Source organism: Equus quagga, chromosome 5 (assembly GCF_021613505.1).
Source record: "Equus quagga isolate Etosha38 chromosome 5, UCLA_HA_Equagga_1.0, whole genome shotgun sequence".
NCBI classification, from domain to species: domain Eukaryota; kingdom Metazoa; phylum Chordata; class Mammalia; order Perissodactyla; family Equidae; genus Equus; species Equus quagga.
Window position 1 is genome coordinate 13105035 of NC_060271.1, and position 20024 is coordinate 13125058.

General features: G+C 43.8%; 1 protein-coding gene across 2 annotated transcripts in view; it reads left to right on the plus strand.

Moving 5' to 3' along the window:
* TESK2 (testis associated actin remodelling kinase 2) overlaps window positions 1–20024 on the plus strand; it is a 129585-nt gene that overhangs the window by 107329 nt on the left and 2232 nt on the right. The window contains exons 5-9 of one of the 2 annotated variants that reach the window (XM_046661604.1): window positions 8880–9026; window positions 18424–18506; window positions 18732–18816; window positions 19074–19157; window positions 19378–19464. In XM_046661604.1, the coding sequence (XP_046517560.1) occupies window positions 8880–9026; window positions 18424–18506; window positions 18732–18816; window positions 19074–19157; window positions 19378–19464 (486 nt within the window). The remainder of the gene's footprint in view (window positions 1–8879; window positions 9027–18423; window positions 18507–18731; window positions 18817–19073; window positions 19158–19377; window positions 19465–20024) is intronic. The other variant, XM_046661606.1, reaches the window with a different exon arrangement.

Consider the following 20024-nt stretch of genomic DNA (forward strand, 5'->3'; position numbering starts at 1 on the left):
GCTTGCTTTGTTCACTCTGAGCCCAATTACCAGGTGAATGTCAGAGATTTTTGTCTGAATCAGGAGAGTGTGGGGTTGTAATAGACGTAGGGTAGCAAGCTGGAGGGAAGAACTCTCTTAAACATGACCCCAGTAGCCATGTCGCTGGTAGAGTTAGTATGTATTTGGGGATAGGGAAGCAGACTGCATGAGGTGGTCAGGAGCGCTGGCCTGACCTTAAATCCTTGCTGAGACCACTGATTGCTATTAAAGCTTCATAGGGTAAAGGGAACAGTCTTAGTATTATCTTAGTTTATTTCTTTGAGAAGATTTATTCTAAAGATTTATCTTTTAATGTTTACTTTGTTTAAACAAATTTGATTTTGATTATGAGATGTTTGATGTAAGAGTTAAAAATCTGTGGGGAAAGCTTAATCATACTTTTTTTGAATCTTGTGGGTAAAGTCATGTTGATGTTTATAATACCTTACATGCATAGATAAACACTCATACTACTTCAGGTACATTAAACAAAGTTATGTTCTTAAAGTGGTGAATGGGTTCATACCGAGTGTCTGTGGGAAGTGTGAGGGAAGCAGGGGAGATAGCTTCATGGGTTCTTCTACTTGGCTTTCAGCTGCTGATAAAAGAAATATCTTCTGTAATTTCCAAAAGGAGATCTGTTATATTTTTTAGTCCATGTGATTCTGGCCACTTTAAAGAGTCTGCTGATAGGGTGGTAAAAGGATCCTCAGAATTTCATATTACTGAATGGTTAAACAGACTGTTTTGTATTTCACTTTATATCCAATGCTACCATAGTATCTGCCATATAGTAGGCATTTTTAAGGTGTTTGTTTTGCATGGTATTTATCAGAAGATTCCTCTAAAAGCTTGTTTCTCTTTTTGATCTTAAATTATATTAATGACTGAATTGGGAGGGCTTCCAATAAAACAAGGAACTTACAGCCTGCCTCCATTTATTTAAATGTACTTGATCATTTGTTCATTCAACAATTTATTGTTCACTTCACTGGATAGTGGACTTACAAAGTTGAGAAAGACCTGGTCCCTGCCATCAAGGTTAGACTACAATGTGATAAGCAATAGTGGAAATACATACAGGGGGCTAAAGTAGCACAAAGTATGGGATAGGGCACAGGAAATGCTTTCCAAAATAAGAGGCTCGAGCTGGACTTGGAAGGATGAGTGAGAATTAGCAAAGCTATGAAGGGGAAGAAGAGCATTCTGTGCAGTAGGTAAGCATATATCAAAGTAGAGAGAATGAAGCATTTAAATATTCTGAAACAAACTTTGGGTTCCCTTTCTCTTTGAATCAGTTCATTACCACCGACTGTTTAGTCAGGCAGGCCCTGGTGGACCTCCTGCAGTAGAGGCTGAACCGTGGCAAACTTAGGCCTTGGCAGATGTACGGATGTACACTTGTAGTGGCTGTGGAACCTCGAGCTGAGAACAGGAGGCTCCTTTGGAGCACAAGCCTCCCACAGGGCACTCTTGGGATGCCTGTCCTGGAATTACCCAGGGCAGTAACAAAGCTTTCTTTTCTTCTTTAAACCAAACTAGCAGGATGGGATGTCTGCTAGCCTTTGTGTTTGGAGCCGACCAACAAACATCCAGTGGCTAGCACAATGGCATTGTTGGGCTTCAGTGAAAACTAGGTCGGGGCCCAGACCCTCCTCTGCAGAGGGCCCTTCCAAAGAACGGAGGCCACTGAGTTGGCTATTTGGCATTAATGCTGATTTCTGATGGGTTTCTGATGTACTGAAGGCACATAAGATTATAGAATTTCTTCTCATTGCTTCTCTGAACACCTCAATTTGGAATCTCCAAGTTGCCTTTGACTCTTTTTACTCAGTTCTCTTATTGACCACTCGGTTGCTAAATCCTTTAGATTCTGCCTCCGCGTCTTCTAACTCTAGCCCACTTTTTCACGCCTATAGTAGTACACTAAGTCAGGCGTTTGGTCACCTGTCATCTGGACTGTTGCAGCACCCTCCAAATCTTCCTCTAGTTCCTCCTCTATCCTGCTACCAGCATGATCTTTCTAAAAGTTTCTTAGGGCTGCCATAACAAAGCCCCACAATGTGGGTGGCTCATAACAACAGAAATTTATTCTCTCACAGTTCTGAAGGCTAGAAGTCCAAAATCAGAGTGTTACAGGGCTGTGCTCTCTCTGAAGGCTCCAGGGGAAGATCCTTCCTTGCCTCTTTCTAACTTCTGGTACTGTTCCTTGGCTTGTAGATGTGTCACTCACATCTCTGCTTCCTTCATTACATGACATTCTCCCTGTGTGTTTGTGTCTCTACTCTTGTTTTTGTAAAGATACCAGGCAGTCATATTGGATTAAGGGCCTACACTGCTCCAGTATGACCTCATCTTTACTTGATTCCATCTGCAAAGACCCTACTTCCAAATAAGGTCATATTCACAGGTACCAGGGGTTAGGACTTGAGCATATCTTTTTGAGAGATATAATTCAACAAACAACAGATCATGTTATACCTTTACCTAGAAACCTTTAGTGTTCCCTATGGTCTGCCAAATTAACAATAGCTGTTTCATCTTGGTGTTCCAGAACTTCTACAGTAATAATAAATATAATAATAATAGCAATAATAACGCCTGACATATATTGAGAACTTTTTTTTTTTTTTTTTGCTGAGAAAGATTTGCCCTGAGCTAACATCTGCTGCCAGTCCTCCTCTATTTTTTTGTATGTGGGACAGCTCCACAGCATGGCTGGTCTGTTTCTGGGATCTGAACCACAAACCCAAGCTGCCGAAGTGGAGCACGCAGAACTTTAACCACTTGGCCACGGGGCCGGGCCCTTGAGAACTTTCTTTGACATTGTTCTAAGCATTTTACACATCAACTGATTGGATCTTCATAATTCTGTGGGTTAGGTACTATTATTATTTCCATTTTATAGATGAGTGTTAAAGAAATTGAGTGACCAACCTAGGGTCACACAGCTAGTCAGAGGTGAGATTTAATCCTAGGCAGTCTAACTATCCGGTATGTGGACTTCATCACTATACTGTACTGCCCATCTTAATTTTTTAGCTTTATCCCTTCTCTTCTATTTATACTTTATGCAGGAAATAAAAGGAATAACTACTGATCTCTGCACTTTATCTTTGTGTTCCTCTTGCATAGAATGTCTTTCTCACTCTCAGCCCTACATATGGGCTTCCATAAAATGGAACTGACTCCTCAACAATGAATGATTAGCCATGCCTAGGTGGGGGAAGGGTATTCCAGGTAAAGGGACCAGCATTGTGTACAAATGTGCACGTAACCATGGGTCAGACCTTTATAAGCAGGAGTGAAAGGCTTTGTATGCCGTACTAAGGATTGTGGGGTTTATCCCAAGAGTAATAGGGCATCACTGGATAATTTTAATAGGGGAGTGGCTTTGTGTTGGCATGTAAGAAGGGGACAAGAAGACTAGTTAGAAAGCTAATGGAGTAACCCAGGGGAGGGATGATGATGATAAGACATTGACATTGGGGACAATGAGTTGTATACTATGAGCTAAGCACTGTGCTGGACATTCTTTGTATATCTTATCTCTTTTAAAGACTCCCTGCCTTGATTAAACACCAAATCCTATAGGTTCTACCTCTGAGATGTCTCCAGATATTAACCTCCTTTCCATTCTTGCTACCATTGTCTTATTCAGGCCTTTGTTACTTCCCACCTGGATGATTCCAGAAGACTCCCAACTGTTCTCCTAGCCTCAATTCCTGACTTTTCCATACAGTTTTCACATTACTGTTAGAATGATATTTCTATGTAGCATGTCTGATCACGTTATTGTTCTGTGTGAAAAAAAGTTGTTATTTGATTATATGTCATCAGTACTAGCCTGTGAACTAGACTAGACTAGACTGTGAGTTAAGAGCAGAGACTGGGCCCACTTATCTTTGTGTTATCACATAGTAGGTTTTCAGTGTTTATGTAGGTGGATGGTTGGAGAGATGGATAGATTTCCTCAGGACAACCCTGCTAATCAGGTGGCAGCAAACGATCTGTTAGTTGGATGGCAGCACATTTATCTGCCTTGGGTAAGTGCCCTGTTGGGTAGATGGGTAGATATTTCAAAAAAGAATAATAATTCTTATAGCTGATATTTTCTTCAGAGCATCTCTGGATATGCCTTTGAACCACTATTCAGAGATAAGCTTGTTTAGTTGCAGATATCAGTACATTGATAATTCAAAGTAAAAAAAAAGCAACCATTTTGTTTTATTCTTCTGACTGGTTATGATTGGGTGAGGCTACTGCAGCTGACTAGAATCAGCAAGAATTGGGAAGAGGGGCCGGCCCGGTTGCATAGTGGTTAGGTGCGCGTGCTCCGCTTTGGCGGCCCAGGGTTCACAGGTTCAGATCCTGGGCACAGACCTTGCACCACTCGGCAAGCCATAGTGTGGTGGCATCCCACATAAAATAGAGGAAGATTGGCGCAGATGTTAGCTCAGCAACAATATTCCTCAAGCAAAAAAAAAAAGAGGAAGATTGACAACAGCTGTTAGCTCAGGGCCAATCTTCCTCATTAAAAAAAAAAAAGAATTGGGAATAGGAGTCTTGGGTGTAGTTAGTGTCACCTCAGGGAGAGGTAAATATTGCCTAGTACTGCTCCAGAATATTCACTGGCAGCATGTTTATGTGTCTGTCAGTGCCTGAGCCAGTACCATCAGAGCCTGTAGAGGATATATGCAAAGAACCATACTCTCAGCCTAGACAACTCCTATCTTTTAGGATCCAATTCACTTGATCTTAGCCAAAAGGCCGAGAAGCGATTCTTTTAGGATCCAGTTCAGATGTTACTTCCTCTCTGAAACTTTCCAAACTCCACAGGCAGAGTCAGTTTCTACTTTCATAACCCAAGTATTTACCTCTGCTAAAGGGTTATTGGTATCATTTACTTACCTGTGTGTCTTTCCCTGGACTTCTTTAAGGTATAAACTGAGTGTTATTCATCTTTATATGCCCACATTTTCTATCTGCCAGACACTCTTCTAATCACTGGGGGATTTAATGCTGATGTAAATGGACAGGTCCTTATTCTCATATGGAGGTGGCAAGAAGGGGAGGAGTGCTCAATAAACATTTGTAGAAATAACCTGAGTTGATATTCCTGAGTGGAGAACTGAGTGTCCACTTACCTGTCCCTTCATGATTTTTTTTAGGGTATTGGCATTTGATTTCTTGCTTACATAATATTGTTTAGTCACCAACACACATTTATTGAGTGCCTTCTAGGAAAGGGGTCTGTAACGAAATCAAGTATCAAACACAAATGAAATGGCAGAAACTCTGTTATCGTATTTTATTAGACCATGAGGAGGAGAGGCAGGTTTCAGTATAGGTAAAGTTGAGGTCACTGTCACTGAGAGGTGTTGAAGTACCTATAACTCCTTTGATTGGCTGATATTATGGTTTTCTGAACTGGAAAGTTTAAAAGAACGACAGTGAAACGTAAAAATTTCTCTCTCTAGTAGGTTATTTAAATGCATTGTCAATGCCTTAGGTTGTTTTGTAGGGCTGCCCGAGGGAGTGGTGTGGAAGAAAACGAAAGCAAAGCAGCTGTTATCCCCAGCCCGGAAAGCTGAATGTGCTTGTGCAGTTGCTCTTGCTTCTGCTCCCCACAGAGGGATTTAGTCAAAGGACACACCAGCTAAGTCTGCTCCAGAAGTTGCTTATGGGGAAGTGAGTGTCCTAACTAATGGGCACACAGAGCTTGTAGCGACTTACAAATCTTCCTTGTTGGCAGACCTCAAACTTCCTTTCCTCATTCGTGCAAAGCTCTTAAGACACTGAGAAGTTGTGGTTTCTGAGGGCCCAGAAGCTTATCAACCCACCAAAGAATTCACCAGAGGCAGGCAAGAGACGTGGGTTGTAACAATAAACTCCATTTGGTTTCCCTCTCTCGTCTTGGTTTGTGCTTTTTCTGTCTTGCCTGGAAAAGCCAGAGCCTACTAGCCAGTGTGATTCCTCTCCTTGTCTCACCTTTCTCCTCTGCTCTCCACCCTCTAGCTTGGTCTGTGGATTTCTTAGGACTTCAGAGACATGGCTGAACAGAGTAAACATGTGTTTCTCTGAACCAGAGTCAAGAGTCCTGGCTTAGCCTGGCCCACGGAGAGTGCACATACAGCCTTTTTCGTCATAGTCTTTTCTGCCTGGCCCTCAATTGGGAAACCTAAGTCAGGCCTTCCGTGTCACACTGTCACCATGCCAAAGAAGTAACTTCCCCCTCTTCAGACTTTTTTGCTCTTAGAGTTCAAGAAATTGGTCTGCATGATTAGATGCCAGCTTCATTGCCCCCATGTAGCTTCCAACCTTGCAAGTTCAGTTTCATTTTTAGCAAATGGGAACCTCAATGTGAACCGTAGACAGATCCAACTAGAGTGAGGAGACGAAGGCACTGTGCTAATGCCGTCATTATGCCTCATTTTGAGATTACCAAAGATGGATTATCAAGCAGGATGAAGCAGATCGACAGGTTTCCCTTTTGAGAAGTTAGGTATATTTTTAGCCATTCTCTCTGCCTTGCCAAACCTGCTCTGCTTCATCCAGCGATCTGAAGTGCTGCATCATGCTGCCCCCAGCTGGTTCTTTTTGGTGTTTATGGTACTACATCAGAAAATCTCAGAGTATATGACACTTAAATTTTTCTAAGCAGTTTTATATTCTCAGCACTTTTATATATTTGTATTAGAGGCTCAGAATAACATTGTGAGTTATATGGATCAAGGGTTATCATACCTTGGTGGGAAAACTGAAGGATAGCCTTATTAGTTGATTTGTCCAAAGTTAAATGGCTATTTAAAGGCAGATTTGGACTAAAATTCAGATCTCCTGCCTCCTATCCCATTAGGTTCCCTAGTCTTTTGTAAATTCAATATCCCTCCAAAAATAGGTATTAAGAGCTTAATTTTAGGCTTAGATAAATTTGCCCCTTTTTCTCCCTTGGAAGGAAGAGGGAGATAATACATCATGTAAAGTTTGAATAAATTCATCAACCTAATTGGCAAAATTTTTGAGTTCCTCTTCTGCATGAGGCTCTCTGACTCAGATGCTGTGGCCTCTAACTCTCCAATATAATGTAGTGATAAAGAGCATGGACACTGGAGCCAGACTGCCTGGGTTTGAACCCTGGTTCTGTTGCTTAATAATTGGGTAACCTTGAGCAAGCTGCTTAACCTCTAAATGTCTTTTGTGGAATGAGAATAATAGTATACTTACCTCATAGGGTTATGTGTAGATTAAATGAAATAATTAATGTAAAGTTTTTAAAATAGTGCTTGGCACAAAGTAAGCACTATATAAATAATTATTAGCTGTTGTCATTATTATTAACATCATCATCTCTGTATAAATATGTTTATTTTCTCTTCAAAAAAAAAAAAAAAAAAAAGCAAAGCAGCCCTTCATGGGTATGTAGGAATGATACACAGACAAATTTCTTGCAAGAGTACATCCTCACATAGTTTTTCCATAGCCTTATCTCCTACTCACCCCTCAGTTCACTTTGGTCTTAACCACTTTACTGAAACTGCTCTGGCCATGGTTGCCGGTGACTTCCTACTTGCAATTCAGGGGACACTTTTCATGCTCGTCTTTCTTGATCTGTAGCATTTGATACTTTTGGTCATTTCCTCTTTGGAATGTTCTCCTTCTTTGGCTTCTATGATGACATTCTTGCTTGGTTCTTCTTCTCCCTGCTCCTTTAAATGTTACCATTCCTTGGGATTCTGTTAATTTCCCACCTTACATGTTATCCCCTGGACAATTTCATATACTCCTTGGCATCAGTGACTTCTTCAGCTCAACGTTATTACCTCTAAATGTTAGTCTTTAGCCTAGACTTTGTTCCTAAACTTTAAACCGACTTTCTATAGAACATCTCACACCTTTGCTGTCCCACAAGCCTTTAAACTCAACATATTGTAGCTGAACTCACTATCTTTTAACATTGCTGCTTCTTCTAAAAATCTGCTTCTCTCCCTATATTTTGGATATTTAATAATGGCATCCAGGGGCCAATAGCCTGGGATCAGCCTAGAGCTTTTCACTGCTCTCATCCCCCCATCCAGGCAGTCATCAGGTTTTTCTGACTCTGCCATCTAAACACATCTTGAATCTTGCTCTATTTCAATGCCTCCACTATTGCTGTAACTTAGGCACCCTTCTTTCACCAGGATTATTGCAATAATCTCCTAACCTATTTTCCCTTCTCCATATTCTCCACTCAAATCCATCTATTATACCATTGCTAAGATAATCTTTTCTGTAAAAAGCAAATAGAACATGTTGCTCTTCTGCTTAAAAGACTTATTTTGTTCCGTATAGACAGGATAAAGTCCACATATCTTAGCAAAGCATAGCAGCCTCACCTACCTCTCCTATTCATGCACTCTGGCCATATTGAGTAAGTTAGTTTCCTGAATGCACCAGGCACTTAACCTATAACTTTACATACATTGTGCCCTCTGTGTAGACTGTGTTTCTTTCCTGCTCCCCTAGGTCATCTTTTAAACTCCTTATTTCCTCTGTGCAGCTTTCTCTGACATGCCCAGGTTGAGTTAGTAACTTTGTCCTCTGCGCTGCATAGTGCTGTCGTACCTGTACAACGCTGTATTTTAGCACTTACCACATGATGTTATTTGTCTGTATCCCTTAAGAGATTGTGATCTCCTCAAAGGAAGGTATCTTTGTGTGCAGTACCTACCATAGTGCCTGGATGCAGAATAAACCCTCAGTAAGTTTAAAAAAATAAACAGTCTCTATCTTCTAGGTGTTTACTCTTTAGTGGTTTTACCACCAGTCCTAACGTTCCTGACAAATGGTAGCTGGGTTTTCCTTCTGTTTTGCAGTATATCAACTCTGGAAACCTGGAACAGTTGCTAGACAGTAACCTGCATTTGCCCTGGACTGTGAGGGTGAAACTGGCCTATGATATAGCAGTGGGTCTCCGCTACCTTCACTTCAAAGGCATTTTCCATCGGGACCTCACGTCTAAGGTATGAAGGCTTTACTCGCACAACTCTTCGAGACACCATCCTCCATTCCCAAGAAAGCTGTGTTAAGAAACCAATCATTAATGAGGTTTGAAATGATGGAGATCTCTTATAGATTTAACATTTAATCACAGAGGATACAACTTATTACTCTGTATAGCTAGTCCTTAGAAAGCCAATCTTGGCTCACAGCAGGTACCTTTCAGTATTGAGCCAGGCAACACATATGTCCTGAGAACCTTTACGCTTGATTTCTCTCTCTTGAATGTGTGTTGCAAGAGCAGATGGCATGAAGAGGGTTAAGAGATTCTTGCCTTATAGGAGTGACACAAGGCAATATAGGAGTCAAGGCAATATGGTAGCCTCTCTCTCAGTGTTCTCTCTCATGGCCTCCAGGAAGTAGCTCTTAACTAAGAACATGAGTTCAGTGATTTTTAGTCACTTCAGTGCAGGTTTTGAGGGCCATAATGTACTGACCCATCTTCTGTCTGTGTGATTGAGTTTCTGCCATCCTGCCAGTTCCTCTTTGGCGTCAGCTGGTCTCTGTAGTATTCTCTTGCTGTCCAAATTGCTGTGTGACCAGGTTAGGAAAGAGTTGCTTTTAGAGAACATTGGCCATGCTACATGGCAGGCACCTCAGGGCCAAGTGACCCAGGACACTACCATGACAAGGCTTATGTAAATAGCACTGTTTGATCATTTATGTGGGAACTATAAATCATCTAATATGACTTCTGTCCAGGACCTGATCTAAAGTCTTCTAGGGAGGTATACAGGAGTTTTGTACCTGCCCAAGAATAGCTGTCATTTCATTCCTCACCCTCAGAACATACATATGCACACACACACACATGCATGCACATATTCCCATACGCCTTCTGTCATGGATGAGGGGTAGGGAACCTGTTGTAAGAAGTTTGCAAAGGGAACAAAAGCAGGCTGTGCTCTCAGAGCCAGTAAGGCCTAGAGCAGTGAGTCCCTGGCTACCTCACATTAGAATGTTTCTGGTGTTCCAAACATCAGTGCTGTCCCTGAGGGACCCTGGCCATTGGTTTATAAACTACGCCATAGAAAATAGCTTTGGGGAAGTGATTGTAGGGCCTTTGGGTGTGGCAGGGCCATTTGCAGTTAGCTGCATTGTTAGTGAAGTTTAGCTGGCAGTGGAATCTGGTGACCAGCTGAGGCCTAGTTATGAGGAATCCTTTATCTTCATTGGTACCTGCAAGGACTGGACACTTGGACAGCTGGGACCTGGAAGGTGGTATCTTATCCTTTCATCAGCCTTTTCTCCTCCCCTTGAATGTTTTAGAAAGTCAAGACTAAGAAAACTGCACTTGTTCCAGGCAAATGGGTGGACACTGCCTTCAGTTGATAGCCTACTCTTACCTCAGGCATTCAGCCAAAATCAAATCTTTTCTTCCTACTCAGAGAACACCATTTCTTCCAAGGTGGAGGGGAGATCATGAGAAGTTATCTATCAGTCACACAGTTATTTCCTCCACACCTACATCAGTGTCTCCTGTGTCTGGCACCATCGATGAAAGAATGTTAATAAAGGACAGTTTCTGACCTAGAGGTACTTAGAGTCTTGTTGGGAAAACAAACTAAAGAACAGTCCATGGCATTTTATAGTTGAGTGTTCAGCTATAGACTATACGTTTTCAGAGAAATGAAAGATCACTAGGCTAGGGTAGCTAGGCTTTCTGGAGGAGAGCTCTTGCAACGAGTTCATCATCTTCCCTTCTGTGCCCCCAGAACACTTTGTCCTATTGTGCTAGTGTCCAAGGGTGGTTCTGTTGGGGCTTGTCATGTTGCATTATAAAAATTACTTGCCTTGTTGGAACCGATAGGGTAAGATCATCATCCTTTGGTTTTCCCAATAGGGAGTGGATATTCCCAGTGTTGGTTGGTTCAAGATGAGCAACCAGGAACTTAAGAGAAAGAACCCTGTGTCTCTGGGCTCTGCTTTCTTGGGTCTGAACTTTAAGGAGGTATTGAGGATACTTCCAGGTGGTGAGAACAAAGGACTCTGCAACCTGGAGATAGGCTGAAAAGTGCACTGTAGGGAATCTCAAGTTGAAAAAAAACAAGTGGATTTTAGAATTCAATTTGAGAGATTGTCTGTGTTCATTGCCCTTTTATCATCTCTGAGCTTTTGGTAAAGTTTTGTCTGAATGTTTCAGCTTTGTTGTAACTGTGTTGCAGGGATTAGGGAGAGGGTTGTATGTCCACACCTAGGCCAAAGCAGCACCACCCAGGAGACCTGTGTACTGGTGACAGTGACCATAAGAATGAGAAGCCCCGAGGGAGAAATAAAGCTAAAGGGACGGAGTAGGGCTTTGAGGTTTCCAAATTATCTCATTTCCAGCCTTGGGTCTGAGTTTGATTTCTTTAAGGACAATAAAATATGGTTTACTTATATTTTCGTAGTGTACACTTGATATTATTTGATTGTTCTGTTGTGCTGTGTCTCCCACCAGCATCCAGGTTTCTCAAATGCTCCTCTTAATCACCTTTTTATTCATGGCACCTAGAGGATGCACTTGATAGCACAGAGGCATCTGCTCAAGAACTGAGATGTTGAGTCCCAGACCCAGTTTTGTCCCACCTCTCCAAAAGACTTCAGTGACCTTGGGGACTTCAGTGTTCCCAGCCTGTAGAAGAGATTCTGCCTTCACGTCATAGGAACAATCAGTCTGGGCTTCGGAGCTAATAAGAGGGATTTAAAGTAGTAGGAACATGTTCCAGGTGGGCAAACCAGAGCAGAGAGAAGCAGATGCCTTTTTCCAAAAGATCCTGAGCCTGTGGTAGAGGCCAAGAGGACCCCTAGTTTCCGATCAGATGCCTCCTGAAAGCAGTACTGCCTTTGTAGGACTCACACGGCAGTGGTTTCTACAATACTGCTTTCAAGAGTGAGAAGTCTGTCAGAGCTGTTCAATCTAATTTTGTAATTACTTCTAAGAAACACCCTGATACAGATATGTGCAGTGGTGATGCTGACAGTTTACTTGGAAGGAAGTGGGAGGTAGCGTGGCTTTAAAAATATTCAGTTCGTGAGCTCCATCAAGAAATGGCAATAACCACACACAGGCTTTTACCAGTAGCTCTAGGAGTAACTAGTACAACTGTACATGAGGCTTGGCTCTCAGGGGCAGCTCAGAGAGTGGTTTCTTTCTGCTTAATACCATTACTTCCTGGGATGAGGCAAGCATCCCTGGTCTTCTTTGGTTACCCCTAGGAATATGAATTATGAATTGTACCTCTATTCTTGGTTGTTGGGTTTTTGTTTGTGTTTTTTTCATTGACTGTAAAGAAGCCACCGTGGTGATTCTACCAGAGTCAAAAGCCTATCCAGCTATATAGTCTTAGGCTGTACCACACAATGAGGAACAGAAAATGCCAACTTTCAGAGACTGAAGAGAGCATGAATTAGGAACAAAGCTGAATGCTGGATGGATGTAGAGCGTGTCTGTGAGGGCACCCTGTGGTTGTCTTTTATAACGAGAACCATCAACAGCTTTTGGGAACCATTTATACTGTGCTATTAGAGGGTATAGTATTGGGGACACAGAAATTACTGTAACTCAATCTGTACCATCCATAGGCTCTTAGTCTAGTTGGGGAGACACATATGTGAACAGATTATTACACAAGAGCTGTGGTAAAGATATGGGGGTCACATGGTGGGATGGAGGGCAAGGGATGGAACACATTACAGTAAACCAGACAATCTTCAAGAGACTTGGACTATAGCAGTCTCTGGCATTTAGGAGGGCAATTCAGCCTCTGACCTCCCTGTGCTGCGAAAAGAACCTCTTAATCTTTCTTGAGATGTAGAATCAGTACTTTCCTCATGGATCCTAACTAGGTTTATGGAGTGAATTTGTTGAGGTTGAGGGAAAAGAGGTGATGGCACATTGAAGGCCATTTTTTTGTTGCTGCAGAAAGAGCTTTAGTTTAGAGTTAACACTAATAACAGGACTTGGCACTTCTCTGCTCAGGTGGTTTTATTCAATGCAAGTACTGACTGTGCAGCTGTTCTAGGAGACCTCAGGAACTGCTCTCAAGCGTCTGCCTCTGGCCCAGTTCTGAAGGATTTGTATTGGCTTCCAGAAATGCATTCATGGCACCCCCCTTTGATTCTCGTCAGCTCAGTCCACACTATGGAGATTCCACTGTATGATCAGTGTAAGCCTTTGATGCTTGCTTTTGAAAGCAGCCCTGTTGCTTCAGTCATCCGTCCAGACTTTCATATAACAAACTTTTGCTCAGCTCTTTGTGTGTGTCTGTGCTAGGTTAGAGACACAGAGATGAATGGGGTCATTCCCTGCCTGTGAAGAGGCAAACATGTAAGTCTCTCTGCTGCAGGATGATGTATTATAATCGGGGTGAGGACAAAGAGGAATGGGAGCCAGGCAGCAGCAGTGCCTGGGCTCCTTTTTGAACCTGAAAAGGTCACCTCTCGCCTCAGGGAAGTCTGACTGGGCTTCTCTTATGTCTGCTGCTTACTCTATGCAAGAATACTTTTGAATAAAGCATTCTTCACCCTCTATGTAATAGACTTTGCATCTCACACAGCCTGAAAATTGGTCTGGCTTCTTCAGAACCCCACAGTGGTCTGAGCTTCATATTTTGTACTCTGTAGCCACATAGTCTGTTCTGCGGCCATGTCCAAATTGGGTGAGAAATGCAAACATTACACTAGATGCCCTCAGATGAACCAACATTGGAGGTAGGGGCTAGTGTCCCAAATGAAGGGGTCTTATTGTATTGCCTGCACAAACAGCGCTGCCTTCTCCATGGGCCCTGGCCCCTGCTGCTTTCTTAAGACTACATTGTTCCTGCCATGGCCTTGCTGTTGCCAGTGGAAAGCTTTTCAGCCTGTTCCTCTGGAAAGGCCAAAAGCATTAGATGGGAACCCTTTAGAATCTGGAGACCTGGGTCTTTATATCACTTATAGTTGTAAGCTTCACTTTTCTCATCTTAAATGTAAAAATCTCAGATATGCCCACCTGACAATGTTGTTTTGAAGAACCATTGCGATTGTGTTTGTGAAAAATGTTTTATAATTCCCAGGGTACCACACAGACAGAAGTAGGCAATCTTTATCTTACCCAGCGTGCTAGGAAGTATTCTCTAGGCCACTGGCCTCTTGAGACATTCCTGCTTTCCTAAAGCTTATAGTCTATAGTTATAGGAGGGGCTATAGAAACAGATACTTTTATTATAATATGGCACATGCTAAAGTTAGAGGAGAATGCATAGAATGCTTTGAAAATGGATATTTAACTCAACCTGAGGTTATGGAGAAGGCTTCTCGGAAGAGATGATACCTGAGCTGAATCTTGAAAATTGAATTCTACTTAGTAAGTATTGTGCCTGTGTTGGAGGCGTAATAGTCCAGACTGACCAGAAAAAGGGAATTGCATACACAAAGGCATAGAGGCACAAACAGTATGATGTGCAGACTGTGAGGCTGGAGTGGTAGGGGATAAGCATTGAAAAGAGGAGTCTGATCATATCCTACTATCTAACTTGGGCTTTATCTTATAGATAGGAAATGAAGAACCATTGTCAGCTTTTCTTTTTAAAGTAACAGCTTTTTTGGGGATATAGTTACTTAAAATAAAATTCACCCTTTCAAAGTATACATTTCAGTGATTTTTAGTACATTCAACCATCACCACTATCTAATTTCAGAACTTTTCATCACTCCAAAAAGAAAATCCCATAGCCTATTCCCCTCTCCCTTGGCAACTACTAATCTGTTTTCAGTTTCTATGGATTTGCTTATTCTGGATGTTTCATATAAGTGGAATCATACAATATGTCATTGCTGGCTTTTAAATAGGGCAGGAACACAGTTGGATTTACATTTTATGAAGATTGTACTGGCAGGAATGAGGAAGGTGGATTATGTTGATCAAGCCTGGACCAAGCCACAGAGACCAGTTAGAAGACTATTGCAATATTTAGGGGAGGAATGATGAGCACCTGAACTAGGGCAATAGTAGTGAGGGTGAAGAGGGAAGAACCAATTTGAAAAACAGTTAGAAGCTAAAATTAGTTGGAGTAAGATTTAAAAAATATAGGGTGGGGTGGGCCTGGTGGCACAGTGGTTAAGTTTGCATGTTCTGCTTCTCAGTGGCCTCGGGTTCACCGGTTTGGATCCCAGGTGTGGACATGGCACCGCTTGGCAAAAGCCATGCTGTGGTAGGCGTCCCATATATAAAGCAGAAGAAGATAGGCATGGATGTTAGCTCAGGGCCAGTCTTCCTCAGCAAAAAGAGGAGGATTGGCAGCAGTTAGCTCAGGGCTAATCTTCCTCAAAAAAAAAAAAAAAAAGTAGGGGGAATCCCAGGTTTCTAGTTTAGCAGACTGGGTGGAAAAGTGGCAGTACCAGCTGACCTAAAAATAAAGCTAGAGTTTTAGCTTTTTGAGGGAAAAAATGAGTCCAGGTGTGCTTGTATGGAGTTCAATCTGAGTAATCCAGGAGGAGATGTCCAGAAATAGATGGGATGTGCAAATCTGAAGCTTGAGGATAAAGGTCAGGGCTGAGGATACACATTTGGGAGTCATCAGCACAGAGGTGGTAATTAGAGAAGAAATGTGGAGTAGCCTCCACAATAGAGCACAAGAGCTGTAGGCCCGAGATAGAACCCTTAGAGCATCACCCTGATGGATGCGAAGAAGAGCCTTTGGCTGCAGCATAGCCAAAGGTAGAGAAGGAAATCCAGAACTGTAGTGTCTTAGAAGCCAGAAGAGAAGAATCAAAAAGGAACAAGAATAGCCTCTAACTAACCTCTAATAGCTAGTCCGTTAGCTCCAGGACCATGACTGCTTATTCTCTGCACATCTAGCACTATTCCTGAATCATGTGTAAAAATGCTGAAGGAAGTAATAAGGTATGTCAACAGCAGAAAGATCAAGTAACATAAGAACTAATTTTGTGTGTTGAGCTTAATGCCATGGAACTCACTGGGATCCTCAGTGAGAATACTTCCAGCAGAAGCCAGTGAAGAATGAGCAGGAGATAAGGAAGTAAAAACAGCCAGTATTCTAGCCAAGCCTCACTGGCCTAGACTGCATTAAGGGCAGGCTCAGGAGCTTTTTGGAAAACCCCATAGGGGCTAATGCTGGTCAGGGCTCCTCCCCATTTTCCTTTTCACCCCACACATTAGCTCTTTTGGTTTGCAGTAGCCCATCTTTGTCTTTGGCTCCAGTGCCCAGCTGTTGGCTGTGGAGAAGCTTTAAGAGGGGCACTGGTCACACTCCAGACCAGAGGCAGACTCGGCAAGGCCGCCTTACCCCATGTTTTGAAGCCTTGCTCATCCCTGCCTTAGCTATTTCTCAGCTGCTCAGAGAAGCTGCTGTGAAGTCACTTACTCCTGGATAGGTGGTTTGCAGTGAGTGAACAGCAGGTCTTCATGAATGTGAAGATGGGGCAGAAACTAAACCACTCTGACAAGGGCGGTGTGCTGTGGCCATGTTCTGTTCCTTACTTGCTGCTCCCACACTGAATTTAACAGGATTGCTTGTGAGGGCTATAAAGTAAATAGTAGATAGGACTTTAGACTGGGCCTTGGAGACAGGAGCATGAGCTGTTTGTGAAATAGAAGGAGGGGCACAAAATAAGTGACAGATCTGAGCCGCCACTGCCTCATAGGCTGGTGCCCTATAGCCTGGGCTACAGCTGTGTAACAGGCAAGATGGCTTAGGCCTATCTTCTCACAGATAATCAAAGTCAGGGAGCTGGGGGATGCTGAGCCAGTAGGACTGATGGGAGGGCCAAAGCCAGGACAAGCACAAGGACAGTCCTGCTTGGAAGCCAGAGATGGTGCATGTCTACCTAGGATCCAGGGTAGGAGAGGATGTGATGAAATCAGCTCAGGGCAAAAGAATAGTGTGATCACGTCAAGACCAGAGTAAGGGACCAATTGGTATCTGATGTGGAGTAAGCAGAATGTTACTTGGCAATGCCTAGGAAACTGGATGCCAAGGCTGGTGAGGAGGAGGGAGGGCTGGTGTGGGTCAGATAGGGCCTTGCTGGCCCCAGAAATGTCCCTGTGAGCCAAGGATCCCTATTCTCTGCTGCCTCTGGAGGGAGTGGGGTGGAGTGAGGTCCTCCTAAGCCAGAGTAGTGTAGGGCTATTTGAATGCAACTATTTGGGGAGAGCTTGTTGCTGCTTTGTGTTTATTTACAAGTTGTTTGGGTTCATCCTTTCTCTGGAGAGAGCAGGATTTGTTCACTGAGCATGTCCTGAGCCTCTCTCATGAATTGAATACTGTGAGGAAGGCCCAAACCAGAACTTGCTCCTGAGTTGCTGACAGGCTCTCTGCTAGACTGTAGGAGGAAGTGGCATAGAGGAGGAGTTCAAGGAACTGAGATGAGAGATGAAGGTGAGAGCTGGAGGAGACAGGCCTGGAAATGTAGCTTACCTTAAAACACAAAATTTTCTGAGGTGAAAAAGAGAATAGGGAGAACATTCCAAATGGAAGGGAACAGTATAAGCAAAGGCAAAGGCTTGAAGGTCCTGTTCAGGCTTTACAAGTCAAGCTTGTCTGTGACAAGTTTGGATGAAGATGTGTGCATAGGGGCACCAAGGGCAGTGGGGAGGAGGCAGTTGGTTAGAGCTAGATCATAGACTTTTTTATGTTTTTGTTTTTGGTCAGGAAGATTGGCCCTGAGCTAACATCTGTTGCCAATCTTCCTCTTTTTGCTTGAGGAAGACTGTTGCTGGGCTAACATCCGTGCCAGTCTTCCTCTATTTTTTGTATGTGGGACACTGCCACAGCATGGCTTGAGTGGTGTATAGGTCCGTGCCCAGGATCCAAATCCCCCGAACCCTGGGCCACCAAAGCAGAGTGCACAAACTTAACCACTACGCCACCAGGCCAGCTCCTAGATCATAATGCCAGAGAGGACGTTGGTTGTGATCCTGTGGGCAGTGAAAGTTACTGTAGGCTTGGGCACTTGTCCTATGCTGACATTACTTGGCAAGGTCACGCCTGGTTTTTGGGTCTGTGCATTCTGAGGAAGGGAGGCCAGGGGCCTAACAGTCCGTCTTCCTCCACTAGATTGTAAGCTCCAAGAGGACAAGGGTTTCTGTCCAGTGAATTATCTCTGGCACTTAGAATCATAGCTAGCACATAGAAAGCAAAGATAAATATTTGTTTTGGAGCATGATATGAATTCTAGGGCAGCCACCCAAGATCCAGGCCTAACTCATCTTACATGGCTGTCAGAGCCCCTAGGTTTGACCACTAGGGTCAGCCTAAGAGTGTGGTTTCACCAAGGAGCAGAGACAAGGTGCCCTATGGCAGGGAGGGGTAGTGGTAACTCTGTGTCTGGCTGGTTCCCACTTCTGAGCCACAGTGTCTTCTTCTTTGGGAATCCTAGAACTGCCTGATAAAGAGGGATGAGAATGGTTACTCTGCAGTGGTGGCTGACTTTGGCCTGGCTGAGAAGATCCCTGATGTCAGGTGGGTAGCCCTAATGGGTGCTGGGATCACAGAAGGGACTGAGGCAAAGGGAAAACTTCAGCTTCCTCCCCAGAGGCCAAGACTTGGTCACAGCTCAATTTTAGCTCCCTAAATTTGGTCAGTCCTAGTCTGTGCTCATTCTTGGGGAAGAGGAATTCCTAATGGTCAGATGTCCCATTGCACCAGCCAGTGGCAAGCTCATTTCCCATATAATCTCACCCACAGCAAGGGGAGTGAGAAGCTGGCTGTGGTGGGCTCACCCTTCTGGATGGCACCTGAGGTTCTCCGAGATGAGCCCTACAATGAGAAGGTGAGTCTGGGGATCCCAAGGCTTAGTTCTCCTTAGAATCCACTCTTAGCAGAAAGTGTCAAGGATTAAGCTTTATGTTCAGGGTAAAGATCTACATCCTTCCTGCCAAGAGCAGGGCTGGTATCTGGCAGCTGCCCAGTGAACAAATTGAATGAAATATGGGCATTAGGGCCCAGACTTGGGCTGGTTGACATGAGGGGCAGAAACCCCACCTCTCACCCCACTGAGAGGGAAACTGAGGTCTCACTACCCACTAGGCGGACGTGTTCTCTTATGGTATCATCCTCTGTGAGATCATCGCCCGCATCCAGGCTGATCCGGACTATCTTCCCCGTACAGAGGTGAGCTGCAGGCCTGGGGATCAGTGCCACTGGGATGGGGCTGCTTTTGAGGCTATGGAACTGCTTTGTTCTTGGGGTGGAGTTGCTGGAACTTCATCTGTGTGGCTGCTTCTCAGGAGCAGTTCCCAGCCTCTCCTTCTGAGCAGGCCAGGATGGGTGGAGGGATTAATGACCTGTCTACCCACGTGCCCTGTTCCCTCTCCACCATATCCATCCACAGAACTTCGGGCTGGACTATGACGCTTTCCAGCATATGGTGGGAGACTGTCCTCCCGACTTTCTGCAGCTCACCTTCAACTGCTGTAACGTGAGTGTCTTTCCCCCCTAGCTTTGGTCAGGGGCTGGCTGAACCCTTTTTACCCAGTTAGGACTGTAGGGAGAGGCTATTAGCCTCATTAGTTGCCTTATTTTCACTGATGAGTGACAGTCCCCATGTCCCCTCCTCCAAGCCTGCCAGACTCTCCAGAGCTCTGGACCAACGAAAAGAGAATTGCTTTCTATTATCCAATCCTCAGCCTGCAGGGTAGACCCACCACCCCTTGCCTTGGATGTTGATGGAGCTCTGGTCAGGTTTTAGTTGGGCTGTGGGTCCAGCTGGTCCAAAGGTTCATGGGAAAGGCTCTTGTTAGCCATTACTTTGCAAGCTCTGGGGCTGGACCTACCCATTACGACCAAGGGGTAGCTGGGCTTTGTCCAGGTAGCTCCAAGAAACATGTTAACAGCAGAACTCAAGGAAGAACAGAACAAACCAGTGTGAGCATACTCTTTTGGAGGGTTCTATGCCAAACAAGGGATAAGACACACACAGAAAGGGTGCTGAGACACGGGAGGGTATTAGACAATAGCTTATTAGACAATTCCTGACCT